Source organism: Arachis hypogaea, chromosome 18, assembly GCF_003086295.3.
Source record: "Arachis hypogaea cultivar Tifrunner chromosome 18, arahy.Tifrunner.gnm2.J5K5, whole genome shotgun sequence".
Classification (NCBI taxonomy): domain Eukaryota; kingdom Viridiplantae; phylum Streptophyta; class Magnoliopsida; order Fabales; family Fabaceae; genus Arachis; species Arachis hypogaea.
This window is the reverse complement of record NC_092053.1, coordinates 107,234,637-107,252,706: the sequence shown is the minus strand read 5'-3', so window position 1 is coordinate 107,252,706 and position 18,070 is coordinate 107,234,637. Positions and strand designations below refer to the sequence as shown.

General features: G+C 37.3%; 1 protein-coding gene across 1 annotated transcript; it reads left to right on the top strand.

Moving 5' to 3' along the window:
• The first annotated feature begins 14,301 nt into the window (after window positions 1–14,301).
• LOC112773079 (uncharacterized) lies at window positions 14,302–17,848 on the top strand. Its single transcript, XM_025818120.2, has 4 exons — window positions 14,302–15,186; window positions 15,774–16,046; window positions 16,144–16,235; window positions 16,784–17,848. Exons 1-4 carry the CDS (start codon window positions 14,521–14,523, stop codon window positions 17,532–17,534), a joined length of 1,782 nt encoding a protein of 593 aa, XP_025673905.1. The 5' UTR covers window positions 14,302–14,520; the 3' UTR covers window positions 17,535–17,848.
• The last annotated feature ends 222 nt before the right edge of the window (window positions 17,849–18,070 follow it).

The window sequence follows — 18,070 nt, the reverse complement described above, 5'->3', positions numbered from 1 at the left end:
CAAATTTTGTTGCATAGCAACACCAAACTTAGAATGCAATCCTATGTCAATTTATTTGAACTAAAACTAAACAAAAGAAACTGTTATATGTTAAATACAATCACCAAATGAAGAGTTTATTATGAATAAGGATGTCTTGGTGATGTATTAACAAAAACAGTTAATGAAGGAAAGCATTAAAAACAAGTAAATAAATGAAACAAAGGGAAAACAAAAATTATCCAACTAAGAAGAAAAATAACACTGTAAAAGACAATATGATTATGCAGACAAGTGATGTTGCTGGATTGATTTGCATAGAAAAATAGGTGGCACACCAAACTTAGAATCTTGGTGTGTCACTTTCATGTAAAATTGATGCAATCATCCATGAAGATGGAAAACAGTTTGTTGCATGGCAACACCAAACTTAGAATGTAACCATATGCCAATTTATTGAAATTTAAACAAAGCAAGGAAAAGAAATGTACCTACTGTCTACCTGTTCTTTACTTTCTTCCTCTTCTTCCAATTTGTTAAGAGAAATGACTTCAAAGGAGGAGAAGTTTCAGCTACTGTCCCTTGCCTTGGCTTTTCCTCAGCAAGCTTCCTTTTGCAAATGGCTTGATTGATCTTGCTTGCTGGATTAGGGACAGGATTGGTGCTCTTGTTAGTTGCCTTCACTTCTTTGAATCCAAGTCTTGGTTGCTGTGTGATTATTGGAGTTTTGTATTCATCCAGAGCCTTTTGAATCGGTGGTTCCATGAACTCCTCCTCACTTGAGTGTAAATTTTCTGGAATGACTTCCTCACTTTCTTGCTCCTCCACTTCCTCTTTTACACTCAACATTTGTTTTAATAGCTCTATCATGGAGGAGGTTTGTTGATCTTCCCAACATTTCTTCATCTCCTCTTCATATTTTTTGATCACAGATTCAAGGGAAGTTTGTGAGGGTTATGAATGTTCATGTTCCTTTATCACCTCAAGAGCAGTTTCAGGTTCCACTACTTTCACCACCTCTTCTTTTTTTGCAATTTCACTTGACACAGGGACCTTGCATTCTTATTTTTCCATTTTCTCCTTCCTTGCATTCAACAATTGGCCTACCTTTACTTCCATATTTTTGAGGGAGTTTTCTAGTTCTTTATGGTATCTCTCTTCCTCCTCCGCAAATCTTTTGAGCATGGACTCAAGCTTTGAGAGGCTTTGGTTCATGGAAGTTTGTGTGGGTGGTGAGTTTTGATAGAGGCTTTCTGTAGAAACGTGGTCAAGTGATGATATTTTTGGATGAATATCATATGGAGCATTAGAATTCCCTTCCCATCCATCATTAAAATCATGACTTGCAGCATTTTGTGGTGGAGGGAAATATCCCATATAATTTCCTTTCTCATCTTGTGGTTCTGAAGCATAGCTCCATGACTTGGAGTGCTCAGAATTGGTATTTTCTTGGTGATATTCCCAGCCACCATTAGAGATTGGTGATGGTGGGTGATATCCCATAAAATTTTGTTTGACCAAATGATGAGTTGAACTCCATTTGTATTTTGCAAACATCAATGAAAATTGAAATTACTCATATCAGAGATGAGAATTTCTTAGTGAGGCAAAAACACAAACACCTTGGTTTCAGCTTAGAACAGAGAACAAAATAAAGAAAATGCTTGATCTAGACTTCTCACCCACATAATCATTGTTGATCTAAATCAATCCCCGGTAACGGCGCCAAAAACTTGATGGGATATTTTTGCGGAAGAAACGAATTTCTCCAAAACACCCAAAACTAACCGGCAAGTGCACCGGGTCGCATCAAGTAATAAAACTCACGTGAGTGAGGTCGATCCCACAGGGATTGATGGATCAAGCAACTTTAGTGGGTGATTGGTTTAGTCAAGCTAACATTGAATGATTTGAGTGACAATTGAAGCCAACGGAATGTAAACTTGCAGGAATTATAAAGTGCAGAAAGTAAAATTGCAAGTAACTTAAAGAGCAAGAAAGTAAAATAGCTGAAACTTGAATTGCAAGAAATATAAATTGCATGAAAGTAAAGGGGACTGGGTGCAGGGAAATTAAATGAAAGCAGTAAATCAAAGCTTAGAACAATTGCAAGGAAATTAAAATTGCATGAAAAGTAAATTCAGATCACAGTGGCTCAAATGTAAAATGCAGAGGAACACATGTGCAGGAAAGTAAATGAGATTTGCAGCAGGCTTAATGTAAATTGAATTGAGGAACTGAACAGAAAATGAAATGCAGCTCAATTGCAATAACTAAAGGAAAGTTGAAGATCTCAGGGTTTGGATGAGACTAGAGACCAAGTCTAGATCTCAATTCCTTCCTTGATCCAACAGTAAACAATTTGTAAAAGAAATAGAGATGAAAGCAGTAAAGAGAGTTTTAATTCAAATTGCAATTCACTGAAAGTTTGTAGAAGAAGAACAAGAGAAATCTCAAAGTGAGAATGAAACAGAATTCCTTCAATTCTCAACCCAAGATTTAAAACAAAGAGAAAAACTAAAGAGAGAGCTATGTATTCCTAATGCTCCCTAGTGGAGCTCGCCCCTATTCTCTCTATTCGGGCTTTTTTTCTAAAATGAGAATGATTCCTTATATAGGCATTTTTACAAAATGAAAATGAAATTCAAAACAACTTACAATTAAATAAAATTCCTATTTTATCTATCTCTTGTGCCTTTGAGTGATGACAATTGGGCCCTTGCTCTTGATGGAATTGGGTTGATAGAGGCCTTGGTTGATTGCTCTTGGAGTTTGGAGAAGAACCGAATTGAACCGGGTTGGAATCATGAAAGCTTGAGTAAAAGTTGGAGTAAAAGTTAGGGTCTAACTTTTACTCCAACTTTTCACATCAGCACCCTTCCTTGCTGATACCAACGTTGGGGCAAAAGTTAGGGGTCAAACTTTTGCTCCAACGTTGGCCCCCTTGTGTGCATGTGTGGGGTGCTACTTTGTCCTCTTGTCAACATTGCCAATTTCATGCCAACTATAGACTATTATATATGGTTGGAAAGCTCTGAATGTCAGCTTTCTAACCCAATTGAAATCACCTCAATTGGACATCTACAACTCAAGTTATGCTCATTTGAAGAGGACAAGGTTGCTGGCTTTGGTGTGCAGCGTTTGAGGCGACGTTTGCCTCAAACGTGGTCGAAAACGCCAGTTATGGAGGCTCAAACATATTGTCCACCCCATACTATTATACATTGTTGGAAAGCCCTGGATGTCTACTTTCCAATGCCGTTGGGAGCACATCATTTGGAGCTCTACAGCTCGAGTTATACTCCGTCGAAGGTGCAGAGGTCAGTTGGCCTCACTGCAGGTTGCCACCATGTTCGTTTATGCTCATTGCGGGGCAGTTTTCTCCCTTAATTTTAGTATCCACCATGCAGTGCCATATATGCTTGGAAAGCTCTCGATTCCTACTTTCCATTGCTTTTTGAATTACCTCATTTGGAGCTCTGTAGCTCAAGTTATTCTTGTTGGAAGTATACCCCTTGCACACTCATGGCGCCAACGTTAGCCAAAAAGTTAGGGGCTAACGTTGGCGCAAACTTTTGCTAGCCCAGGGAGTGTTTTTCATGTGCCAACGTTAGCCAAAAAGTTAGGGGCTAACGTTGACGCAAACTTTTGCTCATCCAGGGAGTGTTTTTCATGCCAAAAGTTAGCCAAAAAGTTAGGGGCTAACTTTTGCTCCAGCTTTTGCCCAAAAGTTAGCCAAAAAGTTAGGGGCTAACTTTTGGTCGAGCTTTTTGCTTCCTGGTTCATTTTCAATTAATCCAAAAGTTTGAGCTAAAGTTTGAGGCAAACTTTTGCTCAAACTTTTTGTTCTCTCTTCCTCCTAGCCATTCCTTCTTGCTTCATCCTTTCTCCAAGCTTTCTTCACCTATCATTAATCAACCAAACACATCAAAGCTATGCTCAAAATCATGAGATATTCATTCTTTCATAATATGTGACAATTATAGCATAAAACCTCATGAAATAGCATGAATTCATACATGGTTGATTAAATCAAAGGAAACATGAAAATCTACCCAATTGGCTTGCTTATGGCTCAAGAAAGTGCATAAAACCTATTGAAAACAAATGAAAAAGCATAGAAAAACATGACATGGTGACATGTCATCAAGGATCGATTATCGGTTTGGGCTATGCTCACAACGAAATTATTTTGCTAAATTTCGAGCCGGTAAAAATCTTTTATATCAATAGACATGAATCATACTTGTTTGCGCATATTTGTTTGTGAGTGTGTTTCTTGTGATTGTAGGTGTGCTATATGATTGCTTGATTTCTGTGTCCTTTATTTGTTAAGTCTAAATGTATTATATTGTCCGTTGCTGTTGGCTATGGAATTAAAATGAGTATAACTATACACCCCGACCCTACTAAGAACTCCCCTGTTCTTACCCCTATTTCCACCTCTTTTAGCTATAGGTACAAAGGTTTAGTGCAGAGCTACATGAGTATAGAATATTATATTCACGAGTTGAGTTGTTAGAATTTATTTTTCCCTCATCGTTTATTATTTGGTTTTTTTAGAGGGGTAGGACTTGAAATTGAGGTTTTTTGAATAATTCTATGTATATAAAGCTATGTGAAATAAAGTCTCCTCTTATTTTCTTAATTAAAGTTTCATTTCGTATTTGCAAATGCTCAATATTAAATAAAGATAGTATATAATAAAAGGCTTAGAGGTAAGTAACGCCTAAGCTTTTGGTACAATCATGAGGTGCTAAAAGTTAGTGTTACACTTTGTACCTTGAGCCTATTTGTGACTCTAAATGCTTTGTTTTCACATTTTTGCTTGTTACATAAGCACCAGAAGCACTTGATTGCAGGATCTTTTAGCTTATTTTTATTTTGATATTCCCCGTCAGTGGTGCTTGGATTCTTTGGCTTCTCTTCTTTTAGGCAGGGTTGCTTTGCACCTTTGATCTTAGCTGTGACTCTAAATGCTTTATTTTCAAGCTTTTGCTTAATATATAATCGCCACAAGCATTTGACTTAGGAGGGCTCTTTAAGCTTTTTTTTTTTGGGTATCCTTAGTTAGTGGTGCTCAGAGCCTTAGCCTTCCATTTTAACCTTTTTTTTATATTAATTATTGTTTATCATATTTTGCTTATCCAAGGCTTTGTCAAGTATGAAGATCCTATAATAGTCCTCTAAACTGAGGTCCAAAACAATTTTTCTCAGTAAGTGTTGAATATTTCAGTTAGTTTGGCTTTCCAAACTCATATTATCATGCTTTTTATCTTCACACCTTGTTCCTTGGTGTTTCTTTCTTTTCACATGATCCTTACTTTCTTTATGTGACAAGAATAATTATGATTGTGAATTGTTAGACAAGTCATGAAAAGCACTTAAGAGATAGGAATCATAATTTCATTCATTGAAATGAAGACAACATGCATGCATGAAGTAAAAAGGACAAGGCATAAAAACATGTAAACAGAGCTCCACCACCTTAGTTGTTGCTTCCATTATCTTTCTCATTGTCTTCATTGTTTTCCTCCTGATCTCCTTCATCATCTTCATCAACATCTTATTGGGGTTCTCTGGTCCTCCATCTCTTACTATTGCTCAAGAGCTTGTTGAGTGATGTTGACATTTTCTTTATAGAGTTGATCATGGATCCACTCACCAACTTGTGAATATGGACCCATTGCGGGATTTGTTATTTGTTGTCCTACACAAAGATAATTCAACTTACCCTCAATGCCTAACTTCAGGTTGTGGATTACAACCTGTTGGTTTTCTTGCTCATGCATCATATGGTTGATAAGCCTTTCTTGATTTAGTTGCTCCATCCTTAGTTGGTCCATACATGAGGTTAGTTGTTGCCAATATTTAGGAACAGGCAAAGATGAAGCTTGAGGCATGAAAGTTTGGATTTCTTGTGTTTGTGGAAGAGAAGTGGTTGGTGGAACTTCTCTTCTTGGTTGCAGTCTTGGTCTTGGTGTTCTTGGATTGAGCATTACTCTCTCCATGCTTTCAAGTGTAACGGAGTTGTCCATTTTGACTATTTTATCTCCAAAATCAAGATTTATCCCTGCATGCTCACACAATCTATAAATGAGGCCTGGAAACCCCAGCCTTGACTTCTTTTGAATGCTCTTAGTTATCTTTTAGATGTTGGGAGGAATAATTTTTGCTATATCCACTTCCTCTCCGATTATAATGCAATGAATAAGAATGGCTCTTTTCTTAGCCACCTCCGAGTTATTGGAGGAGGGGCTAATAGACCTCCTTACAAACTCAAACCAACCTCTAGCAACTAGAGTAAGATCATTGCTTTTCAATTGGTTTGAGAGTCCATCTTTATCATTTGTCCATTCAGTCCGAAAGACACAAATATCACTAAAGACATCATCATACCTTGGGTAGGCACTCAGTCTTTGTGCATAGCTCATGGTGGATGACGAGGAGGAAATAGAAGAAGAAGGAGAGTCTGTTAACCACAAGACTCTTCTGATTGTTTCGGGTCTGAAGTCCACCCTCTTGCCTTTTACATAGCTCATATAAGTGGGTTCCGCATACCCGTCCATGGTGGCATTGGCATAGAACTTGCGGACACGCAAAGTCCGCACTTTCCTTAGTGGCTTACATAGAAGTTGCCACTTTCTTATTAGGATTTGTCTTCGTATGCCCGGATATAAGTACCATAAAATATCAAACTCCACCTCAGGAATTACTATCTCGTTTGCTATCCATCCATAGAATTGATGCTCATGGAAATGAGAATGGAACCTTTCTTCATCATATTGGGATTCGACGGATGCCTTTCCCTTTCTCTTTATTGAGGAGGATGCATTATTGTGAGGGGCCTTGAAATGAATAAATATGAATATAATGGATAAACCTTACCAAAATTAAAGGGTTTCTTGTTCTCAAGCAAGAAGAAGAATGTATGAAAGTAGAATAGGAAGAGAAAAGTGGAAATGGTAAGAGGAAAAGAATGGTGGTGATATTTATAGGAAAAGAATGGGAGAAACGAATGGTGAGGATGAAAAAAAAAGATATAAGGGTGTGCATGTGAGTGTGGATACTGAGGAGTCTTTTTGGAAGTAGAAAATAGTGTAAGAGCGTGTAGGTAAAGGGGATTGGGTGTGGGTGGTGGGATGGAGAGGCTAACGTGTAGGGTGTAAGGCTAGAAAAAAAGTATGTAGGTGGTGGAAGGCTTAAGAACAAAACTTATAAGAGTAAAGTTACAATGGTTGGTGGCATGGTCATAAATGTCATTATTTATGTGAAGACTTATGTATACAAGGCTATTATGATAATGATGACTAATGTATAGTGTACTTAAGACCTTTCCTAATGGTGCATGTGAATGGTGCAAGAAAGGTTGCATGGGTATGTGGCGCATGCATGGTAGTGTGGTTCAATCATGAAACTTAAAGTGATGCATGGAATGAACCAAAATGTATTTGCATGCATGCCTGGGGAGTAAATTGTGTAATGCCATCTTTCCTTATGCACCTTGTCATCTGGAAACACACTTAACAAACTTGTGCAAGTAATCAAAGTAATCAAGAGTAATCAAAGTACTATGAAAGATAAGATGCTAAACATATAAAGTATTAAACTGAGAGAAAAAAAAGTAAAACTATAAGATTTGCATGAACCAAACTCTGTGAGTGTGTCACATCAAACTTAGTTTGGCAATCCCAAACTTAGTTTTGGGCCAAATACTTAGAGAGTAGAACTCCATGTAGGTGTGGTTACACTAAACTTGTTTCAAGCAAACATGTAAAAAATTTAAAAATTAGCTAAACAAAACATATAGGTAAAGCGTACCAAAAATTGGGTTGCATCCCAATAAGCGCTTCTTTAACGTTATTAGCTTGACGGTTGAACCCTTCTAGGTGAGGAGTTGAGTGGTTCTCTAGCGATCTATCTCCCCTCCAAAATAATGCTTGAGCTTCTGACCATTGACAGTGAATGTCCTTCCTGAGCTTTCTTCCAAAAGATCCACATGACCGTATAGTGAGACTTTCGTAATGGTGAAAGACTCAGACCACCTTGATTTTAATTTGCCCGAGAAGAATTTCAATCTTGAATTGAAAAGAAACACCAATTGTCCAGTTCAAAAGTTCTTGAAGCTATTCTTTTATCATGCCACATTTTTGTTTTCTCCTTGTAAATATTGGCATTTTCATAAGCTCCCAGTCTAAATTTATCAAGTTTATTTAGCTGGAGCAATCTCTTTTCCCCACAGCCTTCGCATTAAAGTTGAGCAACTTTAAAGCCGTTTGGTAAGCCCAGAGGACATTATCAAGCTTCCTTGCACAATTCTTTCTTGAGGCTCCTACTGTTTTCTCTAAAATTCTCTTGAATTCTCTATTAGAAATCTCCACTTGGACACTGGCTTGAGGATAGTATGGGATGGCCACTTTGTGTTTAACTCCATATCTTTGGAAGAGTGTGTCTAGTTGTTTGTTACAAAAGTGGCTACCACCATCACTAATCAATGCCCTTGGAACAACAAATCTACTAAAGATGTGCCTCTTGAGAAAGTTAAGCACAACTTTAGCATCATTAGTAGGCAAAGACATTACCTCCACCCACTTGGAAACATAGTCAACGGCCACCAAAATGTAGTTGTTTGAATAAGAGGAGGAATATGGTCCCATGAAGTCTATACCCCATACATCAAACAACTCTACTTCCAAGATGGGATTTTGAGCTAATTCATTCTTCTTTGGCAAACTCCCAGCCCTTTGGCAAGAGTCACACTTTTTGACAAACTCTCTTGCATCCTTGAAGAGTGTGAGCCAGTAAAATCCACATTGAAAAATATTTGTCGCTGTCCTTTCTCCACCGAAGTTCCTGCCATACTCGGAACCATGGCAATGCCAGAGAATTTGTGGAGTCACTTTCTTTGAAATACATCTCCGGATGATGCCATCCGAATACCTCTTGAACAAATACAGGTCATCCAAAGAAAGTATCGGACATCATGTTGTAGCTTTTTTATTTGTTTCCTAGTAAGTCCCTTTGGTAGTATCTTTCCAGCCTTGTAATTGGCTATATCATCAAACCAGGGTGTTTTGTGAATCATAAACAAATGCTTATTAGGGAACACTTCATGAAGGGGGAGTGGAAGTACTTGAGCTTTCACTGGTTTAGTCCGAGAAAGGTGGTCTTCCACTTTATTCTCAGAACCCTTTTTATCTCTGGTTTCAATGTCAAATTCTTACAAGAGGAGTACCCATCTAATCAATCTTGGTTTAGAATTATGCTTAGTCAAAAGGTACTTAAGAGCATAGTGATCAGTGTAAACAATGTAAACAATAACCTTTGAACCAACTAAATAAGATCTAAACTTATCAACTACAAATACCATAGCAAGTAATTCCTTCTCAGTAGTTGTATAATTTTTTTGAGCTTCATTTAACACTCTGGTTGCATAATATATAACATGCAAAATTTTATTTTGCTTTTGCCTCAAAATACCTCTAATTGCAATATTACTTGTATTACACATCAATTCAAATGGTGATGTCCAATTACGAGGGGTAATAATGGATGCGGAGACTAACTTGGTTTTGAGAGTTTCAAAGGCATGCAAGCATTCATCATCAAAATAAAAAGGTGCATCAGTAACTAAAAGATTGCTTAATGGCTTTGCTATTTTAGAAAAATCTTTGATGAACCTTCTATAGAAACTTGCATGACCTAAGAAACTCCTTATGCTCTTTACATTTACAGGGGGATAATTTCTCAATTACCTCCACTTTGGCCTTGTCAACTTTTATACCTTTGCTTGAGATGTGGTGCCCAAGAACTATACCTTCCGTAACCATAAAGTGGCATTTTTCCTAATGCATAACCATGTTAGTTTCTTTGGACCTTCTCAAGACTAAGGCTAGATGTTGCAAGCACCCTTCAAAGAAATCACCAAAAATAGAGAAGTCATCCATAAAAACCTCAATAAATTTTTCAATCATATCAGATAAGATGGAAAGCTTGCACCTGTGAAAAATCGTAGGAGCATTGCACAAACCGAAAGGCATACAGCGGTAAGCGAAGACTCTAAAAGGGCATGTGAATGCTGTCTTCTCTTGATCATGAAGGTCTACTGCAATTTGGTTGTAGCTGGAGTATCCATCTAAAAAATAATAAAATGCATGTCCGACTAACCTCTATAGCATCTGAACAATAAAAGGAAGTGGGAAGTGATCCTTCTTTATAGCTGTATTGGTTAGATGATATTTTAAAATTTTTATTAGACTATTATTATGTTTTAGTATTTTTATTTATATTTTATTATAAAATAGTTATTTTGATGACCAATTCAGTTTTCAAAACTTTAGCAGCAGCTTAGCAACCACTAGGACAAGTTGCTTTTATTATATTTAGCATTTGTTTAAATATCACATATACAAAATAAATTATATTTGTAAAATTTATATTTATCAATTATAATTTAAACAATTTAACTAATAATTTACTAATTGAGCTACTAACCCAGTAACTAGTATCTTAAGCAGATCGATTACTCATTCGATTTCGATAACTATGCTCATTACATTTTGGATAAGAAAGAAAGTGATAAAGAAAAAACTTGTGGCTTATAATCTTTCATGGGTTTACGACATTAAATATGCAAAAATATTTTATCATTTTATTTTTCATTTTTAATTCATGTACGATTTACATTTATTTTTATTTATATATAAATTTTTATACTTTAAAACAATTTATGTTTAATTTTTGAAAATTTTTTTACCTTATAGTATAAATATACACCTAAAATATAACCAATCTTTAATCGTTATATTTAGATAATTTTAAAATTTATTTATTTAATTATGTAATTTATTCTAAAATTAAAATCTAATAAAAATTACAAATTTATCTGGAGTTAAGTTTTAAAGTGGTATCTGAAGTTATATTTGAGCCTTAAAGTGGTCTCTGAAGTTAATAGTTACCCAAATTTATCCTCAAAATTACACTCTAAAACTCTTAGTAGTCTCTAAGACACTTTTCATCCATTAGAAGCCACGCTGGCACTGTAACGACTAGCTAATGTGGTAAAGAAAAATTTATTTTTTTGCAATTTGGTTTCTTTTTTGAGAATGGGAGTAAACTACCATTTCTACCCACGAAAGTTGAACACACTGACATATCTACCCATAGAAAAAGGAAATTACCATTTGTACCCATAAAACATGAGTTCCATATAATAAAATTATCCAAACACTAAAAAATCACATAAAATCCCTAAATTACCCTTATCATCATCCGCATCATCCACCCCTCCTTCCCTCCTTCCCTGTCTCACCCTCGCCTGAGCCAAACTCTGAGTTCAAAGGCACCACATCTCATTTCCTTTATCACTACCATCACTACCACCACCACTATACCTCCATCATCGTCTTCTTCATATAAAGCAACAACAACAACAACAACAATAGAAAAAGCAAAGAGAAAAAATGGTTCTTCCTCCCTTACTGAACAGCATCGACGACGATGGTGGCAGTGACACCCACCGGCGCCGTCGCCCTCTCCTCCTTCTCCGATCTCTTGCGCGCTCTCTTCCTTCCAGACCAGCGACAACGACAGCGACGGACTCAATCAATGGTGGCGACAGACGCGACGGAGCCGACAGCAGCAGGGCACGACAGCGACGACAGCTCCCCCTTCCTTCATTCCTTGGTTCTGGCTCGCATCTCCTCTTCGGGCTTCCTCAACAATGGCAACGATGATGCGATAGTGGCAGCGAGTCCCCACATTGCCAGTACGGTCTCCCTCTCCCTGCTCTTCTCTTCTTCTTCCTCGGGTGGGTGTGTGTGTGTAATGTCTCCATGTGTGAGTTTTAGAGGGAAAGGAAGTGGTGGCTGTGTGAAGAGGGTTAGGATTAGAAAGGTAGTTGGGTGAAGGGGGTGGTAGTGAGATTTGAGATTAGAAAGGGAAAGGAGGTGGTGGCTGGGTGAAGAGGGTTAGGGTTAGAAAGGTGGCTAGGTGAAGGGGAGTGGTGGTGGGATTTGAGATTAGAAAGGAAAAGGGGGTGTGGCTGGGTGAAGAGGGTTAGGGTTAGAAAGGTGGCTGGGGTGAAGGGGGTGGTGTGGTGGTGAAGATAAGGGTAATTTAGGAATTTTAGGTAATCTTTTAGTGTTTGGATAATTTTGCTGTGCGAAATCCATATTTCATGGGTACAAATGGTAATTTCCTTTTTCTATGGGTAGATATGTCAGCGTTTTCCACTTTTGTGGGTAGAAATGGTAGTTTACTCCCGAGAATGGAGAATCATGAGCAATAACGAATCCAAACCCAGTAACATTTGAGAATATTTTTCTTTCTCCAACAACGGGAGAACTTAATCACATACAGAACACTTAAAAATCAAATGCAGAACAACCCATAAGAAATAATAATGTGCAATTGAGAAGCCAAATCAAATGCAAAACACTTTAAAATGCCATAAATATCCAAATGCAAATACGAAAGTCATGTACCACTAATTTGATCTTCATTCTAATATCCAAAAAACATGTTACCTTCAAAGTTATCCATAGAAAATGTTAGAATGTCATCATATGAAGAATATTTGACAGTAGCTTCTGCCTTGAATTTTTACTTTGCTTCTAGAATAATAATATAACATGACTTCAGTTCTTCAAATGCAGGTGATTGCAGAAGTTTTAGCAACAAAAAAAAGTTTACAGAAGCCAATTTTAATTGTTATCTCACACTCACACCAACAAATTTCAACAACTCAAGAGTCTAAGCTTGACCTAAACTTGACAAGGTCTCAATAAAACAATTTGTCCCACTAGTACAAATCAACAGAATGGGATACAAACAAGAGAGAATATAAGACAAATCAAGAAAATATGACTTTCATAGAAGCAAAATCAGAAGGGGAGTCTCCTTGATGTCTTTAAGCCTTCTATTTTCAGTTCAAGCTCTTTTTCAATCCTGCATAACCCAGCCAAATTGCAGAAGAAGCTAGACAATTCAGTATTCTTCCATCGCCCCCACAGCCGCGTCCAGTCTCCAGTGGCAACAGCCGACTACGGAAGTGTTGTTGGAGCAGCAACAGTAAACCTGGCAGCTGCGTGTCGTCTCCCACTTGTTTTGTAGTGCGTGTAACACAGGAGGAAGGATCGCAGAGGAGAAACCCTCACCATCTCTGCGTCCTCTTCTTTTGCCATCACCATCATCAGGGAACAGTCTGAGACTGCCGTCACTTGAAAGTCCGGCTGGTCTTTGCAGATACGGTTATTTTGTCTATCACCGATCACCTTCCATGGTTCCACTTCAACCACAGACTCCTCTATCAACCGGTTCCATGGCAATAGCATTCAAGTCCTCCGGTGATTGAGCCTTTTTCGTTTAGTGTTGGAGACCATCTTCACTAGGATTAGGTTCGGATAGTATTGAGAGGGAGAGATTTAGTGTAATAGGATTAGGGTTTTAAAAGAGAGAAATGACTAAATTGCGAAAAAAAAAAAATTCGCCACATCAGCTGTTACAATGTTAGTATGGCAAGAATCACTCTAACTCAACTTTTTGATGGACGGAAAATATCTTGCGAATTACTATGAGTCTTGAAGTGTAACTTCGAGGACAAATTTGGATAACTATTAACTTCAGAGACTACTTTGGGACTCGAATACAACTTTGGTAGTCACTCTAAGGCTTAACTCAATTTATTTGTAATTAATGAGTTAACACTCAATTTGACCTCTGAAATTTGAAGTCGGACTCAATTTGACCCTTAAAATTTTAACGGACTCAAATTGAATTCCGAAATTTATAATCGTAACTCACATTAACCCTTAAACTAATTTCCATTAACGATGTATTGATTTGGTACATTAATTTGTTGTGATTTAGATTTTTCACTAAGATTCTATGTGATCAAAATTTATTAGAGTTCCAAAATTTTAATTGTTGCTTCCAAAGTTACAAGTTATTATCATCTTCAAGAAGATGTTGTAGAACCAATCAAACTTTTAGGAAGTTTAGTAGATCTTAATCCTAAAGAATCTAAATGAAGAATCTAAATTTTAATAAGTTAACGTGCAAAATTAATATATTATTTATAAAAATCTACTTAAAAAATGAATATAAATTACGATTATAAATTTTAAGAATTGAATTGAGTTCATCATAATTTTAAGAATCAATTTAAATCCGATATCAAATTTTGGGGATGAAATTAAATATTACCTTGTAATTAACTTTAGGTTTTTTTCCCTGATTTCCTCAATGCCACACTTTACACCTTCCCCCATGTCATTTTGAGATTCGCCACACACCAATGCTGGCGTGTTCGCATTGTTATTCGCATTCGCATAGTTTAGATAAATTAAATTGCTATTAGTTACTTTACTTATAAAAGTTAAATTAAATTTGCGTTTTTCACATATGTTTTGAATTTTTACTGTCTTTCCCTTGTTAGCCATTTCTCCATGACCAACAAAACCATTGTTAGAAGAAACAGAGAAACACAGCACTACTACTACTACTATTACCACCACCACTAATTTCTTCTTCTACATTGCAATGGCGTCACTAACACCTGGCGTGCTCTCGAAGCTTCTAGAATCTTCGGGGAACAAGGAGGCTAGGGTGACCGGGGAGCACCGCCACGCGCTCCTCCAAGTGATCGAGATCGTCCCTCGTTTTTCCCACGAGGACACGTGGCAGAGCAAGGGCTACTTCCTCAAAGTCTCTGATTCCTTGCATTCTGCTTACGTCTCCGTACCTGAAAACGACGCCGAATTGATCTGGAGCGACAAGGTCCAACTCGGTCAGTTCGTTTACGTGACTCGCCTTGACTCAGCAAAACCCTCTTCCTCTATTCCCGTTGTTCATGGCTTGAATCCCCTTCCGAAACGAAGGCCCTGCGTTGGGAACCCCATTGACTTGGTTTCAAGCGAGTTGTTACACGTTGGAGCCAATGTGAATGTTGATTTTAGAAGAAGCAAGAAGGGTAGTAATGTCAACAAGAACAAGGGTTTGAGGAAGGGTGAAGAGAGTTCAAAGGGGAAGTTGAAGGGTTTGGGTTTGAGGAATAATAATGGTAACTGTGAGAAGGTAGTGGTGGAGATGAGGAGGTTGAGTTTGGATTCTTCTAGAAGAGCTTGGGATCAAAGCCCTGTTTCTAAGAATGGTTCTGGGACTCCTAGTTCGAGATTCATGCTGAAATCTGCTTCGTCTTCACCTAATGTATGTGATGTGATGTTGAAAACTGAAAAAGCTTTTAACCTTTTGATACCCTTTTCGCCTTTTCTGTTTTTCTCACACTCCATTATGGTGTTTCTCTTTTTTATGTTCCTGTGTTTTATGTAGGGTTTTATTAATGGGGAGAGTGTTTTATTTTATTTATTTTCCCCACCTGTTTTCACTTGTAGTTGAATAATTCACCGTTTTGGGTGTTTTCTATAATGTTGAATGAGGGCCCTCACTTTTTTCTTTTTTGTGATTTTGAAATGCTTTTTGGTGGCTGTTGGACCCAGCAATCAGGCTATTTTGTTGTTTTTCTATTACGCTAACCTTTGGAATGTTCATTTGAGTCAGAAATCTAGTTTGTAAAATAGTGTTTAAAACGAGTTCCATGAATGTATGATGACTGTGTCTCTCTGCAATGCATTCTTGTAGGCCCTTTACTCTGGAAGATTCTGCATCTTCTGCAATGGGTCTGGATAGAGTAAAAGTGATTTTAGTTTTAAGACAAAAATTAATTGTTGATTTTTAGGTGTATCTTTCATATATAACTTCTTTTTATCTTATGAGGTTGTATTTGCTCGCTGTAGGTGGTTCACAAGAAGCTCCCTCTTAAATTTGAGTCTCCATTAAAATCCCCAACTTTGAGTGTCTCACCACTGAAGAATAAAAATGAGAACTTGTGTCCGAAGCCGACAAGCACTCCTTCGAGTGAAAGTACACCGCGCAGTAAGAGTTCTAAGTCACCAAGTGCTGGCACTGTTAATAGCCAACTTGTTAAGGTGCCCATCAATGTCAAGAATTGGAGTGGTGTGTCTGTATCATGGGAGGATCTTCCATCTCCCATGTGTAATCTTGGGAAGGTAATAATGATCTAGATTAATATGTATGGCTTAGATTCAAATTTACATGCCATCATCTCACATGGAAAGTTTGAAATTTTTTCTGTTTCTTTTCCAGCAAGTTGTAACTCATAGAAATCTTGCTTTTGTTGCTGCTGTGAGGGCTCTTCATGAGGCATCTGCTGCAGATACTGTAATCCAATGCATGTGGTATTATTCTCTTTTGTGACTTTGGTTTATATTTCCAAGTATTTAATAACTTTGATCATTATATATTATAGTATCCTTAGATACGAGTCTATGAGTCCAGTATGTGGAAATACAGTTCGCTTGGCTTCTGCAATTTCCTGTCTTATGGATTCTAAGAAATAACGTGTTCTCTGTAGCTGATTGAACATATTTTTCTATTTGAGTATTTTGTTAGTGCATTAGAGGTAACATATGAAGTTGCAACTATTGGTTTTATATGCATAAATTTTTGTTTGGTAACATATTCCCCCTAGTTTAAAATGGAAGGTGGAGGAATGCATTTGGCATTATTTATACTTTCTATTCCTATTGTGCCTTTTGTGGTTTGTTTTATGTAATATCTTATGTAAAACGTTTTACATAGTCGTTCAATCACATCCGTTCTTTTGGACAACTATTGACGCGGTCAATATAAAAAATAGTTCTTTTTTCTAACATGACATTATGTAATTGGATGTATTTGTAATTGCATTGACATTTGGCAAATGTAATTGACTATTGTGTTTCAGCTTGTTTGCGGAACTTTGTGAGTCTACCCAGATTCTCTCTGCTGGATTACTTGTGAAGCAGTTTCTAGAGCTTCACCAGAGTTTGCAGAGAGCAACAATGGTGTTGGATTCTTTGCTCACCCCATCTCCTGAGACAAAGCAAAGCAGCCACTCTACCCTAGAGGTTCCTTTTCACAAAAATGCTACATCTTGGGTACAAGCTGCCATTGTAACCAATCTTTCTAAATTCAATCTTTTCAGAGCACAAGGAAAAGGTGAGACTTTGAATGGTGAAAAATGTCATTATGTTGTCATTGAGAATTCTTGCGAGGAAATGCCTACTGTGAATCTCGCTGTTCAGAATAACCAAAATCGTGCAACTCAGACAACTCTCTTGCCAAATTCAACTGCTAAAAGACTTCCTTCAAAGCGGAACCTGTTGGTGGCGAAGAACAAGTACACAGATAATAAGCAGTATCAAAGTAAAGAAAGCGAGATACAGGAGGCAGCAACTTTGGCAGAAAAATTGCTTGAGGCTTCTCGAGAATGGTTCTTGAAGTACTTGGAGGAATCGCTCGATGATGGATTCGGTTTGAAAAGTGAAGAAGGGAGCACTGAAATTGCATGTCTTCTTGGACAGCTGAAAAATGTGAATCACTGGTTAGATAATTCGGTTGGCGGAGATAAGGTTGATCATCGGGTAGAGAACTTAAGGAAAAGTTTGTACCGGTTTCTACTTGAACACGTTGATTCGGCAGTTGCATCAAGTTAGTAAATAGAGCACTACAAGAACTAACAGAACTAACAGAAACGGAGTACACCTTTGCTCAGCTGACTCACTGCTTTGAACAGATGACTTCACTAACAGAGTCAATAGTTTAACACCACCTTACTCAGATATTGCTATGACCATTTAAGGATCCTGAATGTTGTAGTATACTTTATTCTAACTTAATCATTGAATGAATCTTACCACTAAGTTTATACAATTTTGAGCTGTACTCGGTCATTATTAGGTTATTGTTAGAATGAATTCATGTTGAACTTCAAATTTATTGACATTTAGTACACTTGCTTCTTTCTCTATCAATGTCTTGTTTACCTTGGATATCTTTTTTCTCAATCATCTTGTACAGTTGTAATGTTGTATACAAAAGCATGCTAACCCCAAACTGGCAAGGGTAAAAAGAAAAGGCCAATACACCCATATAAAGGTGAACTAGGGGCAGATATCTCAGGTGCTTTACTTGTTCCTGTATCCCTAGACATTGTAATAGGATAGCATATGCTGTAGGTCCATTACGGAGG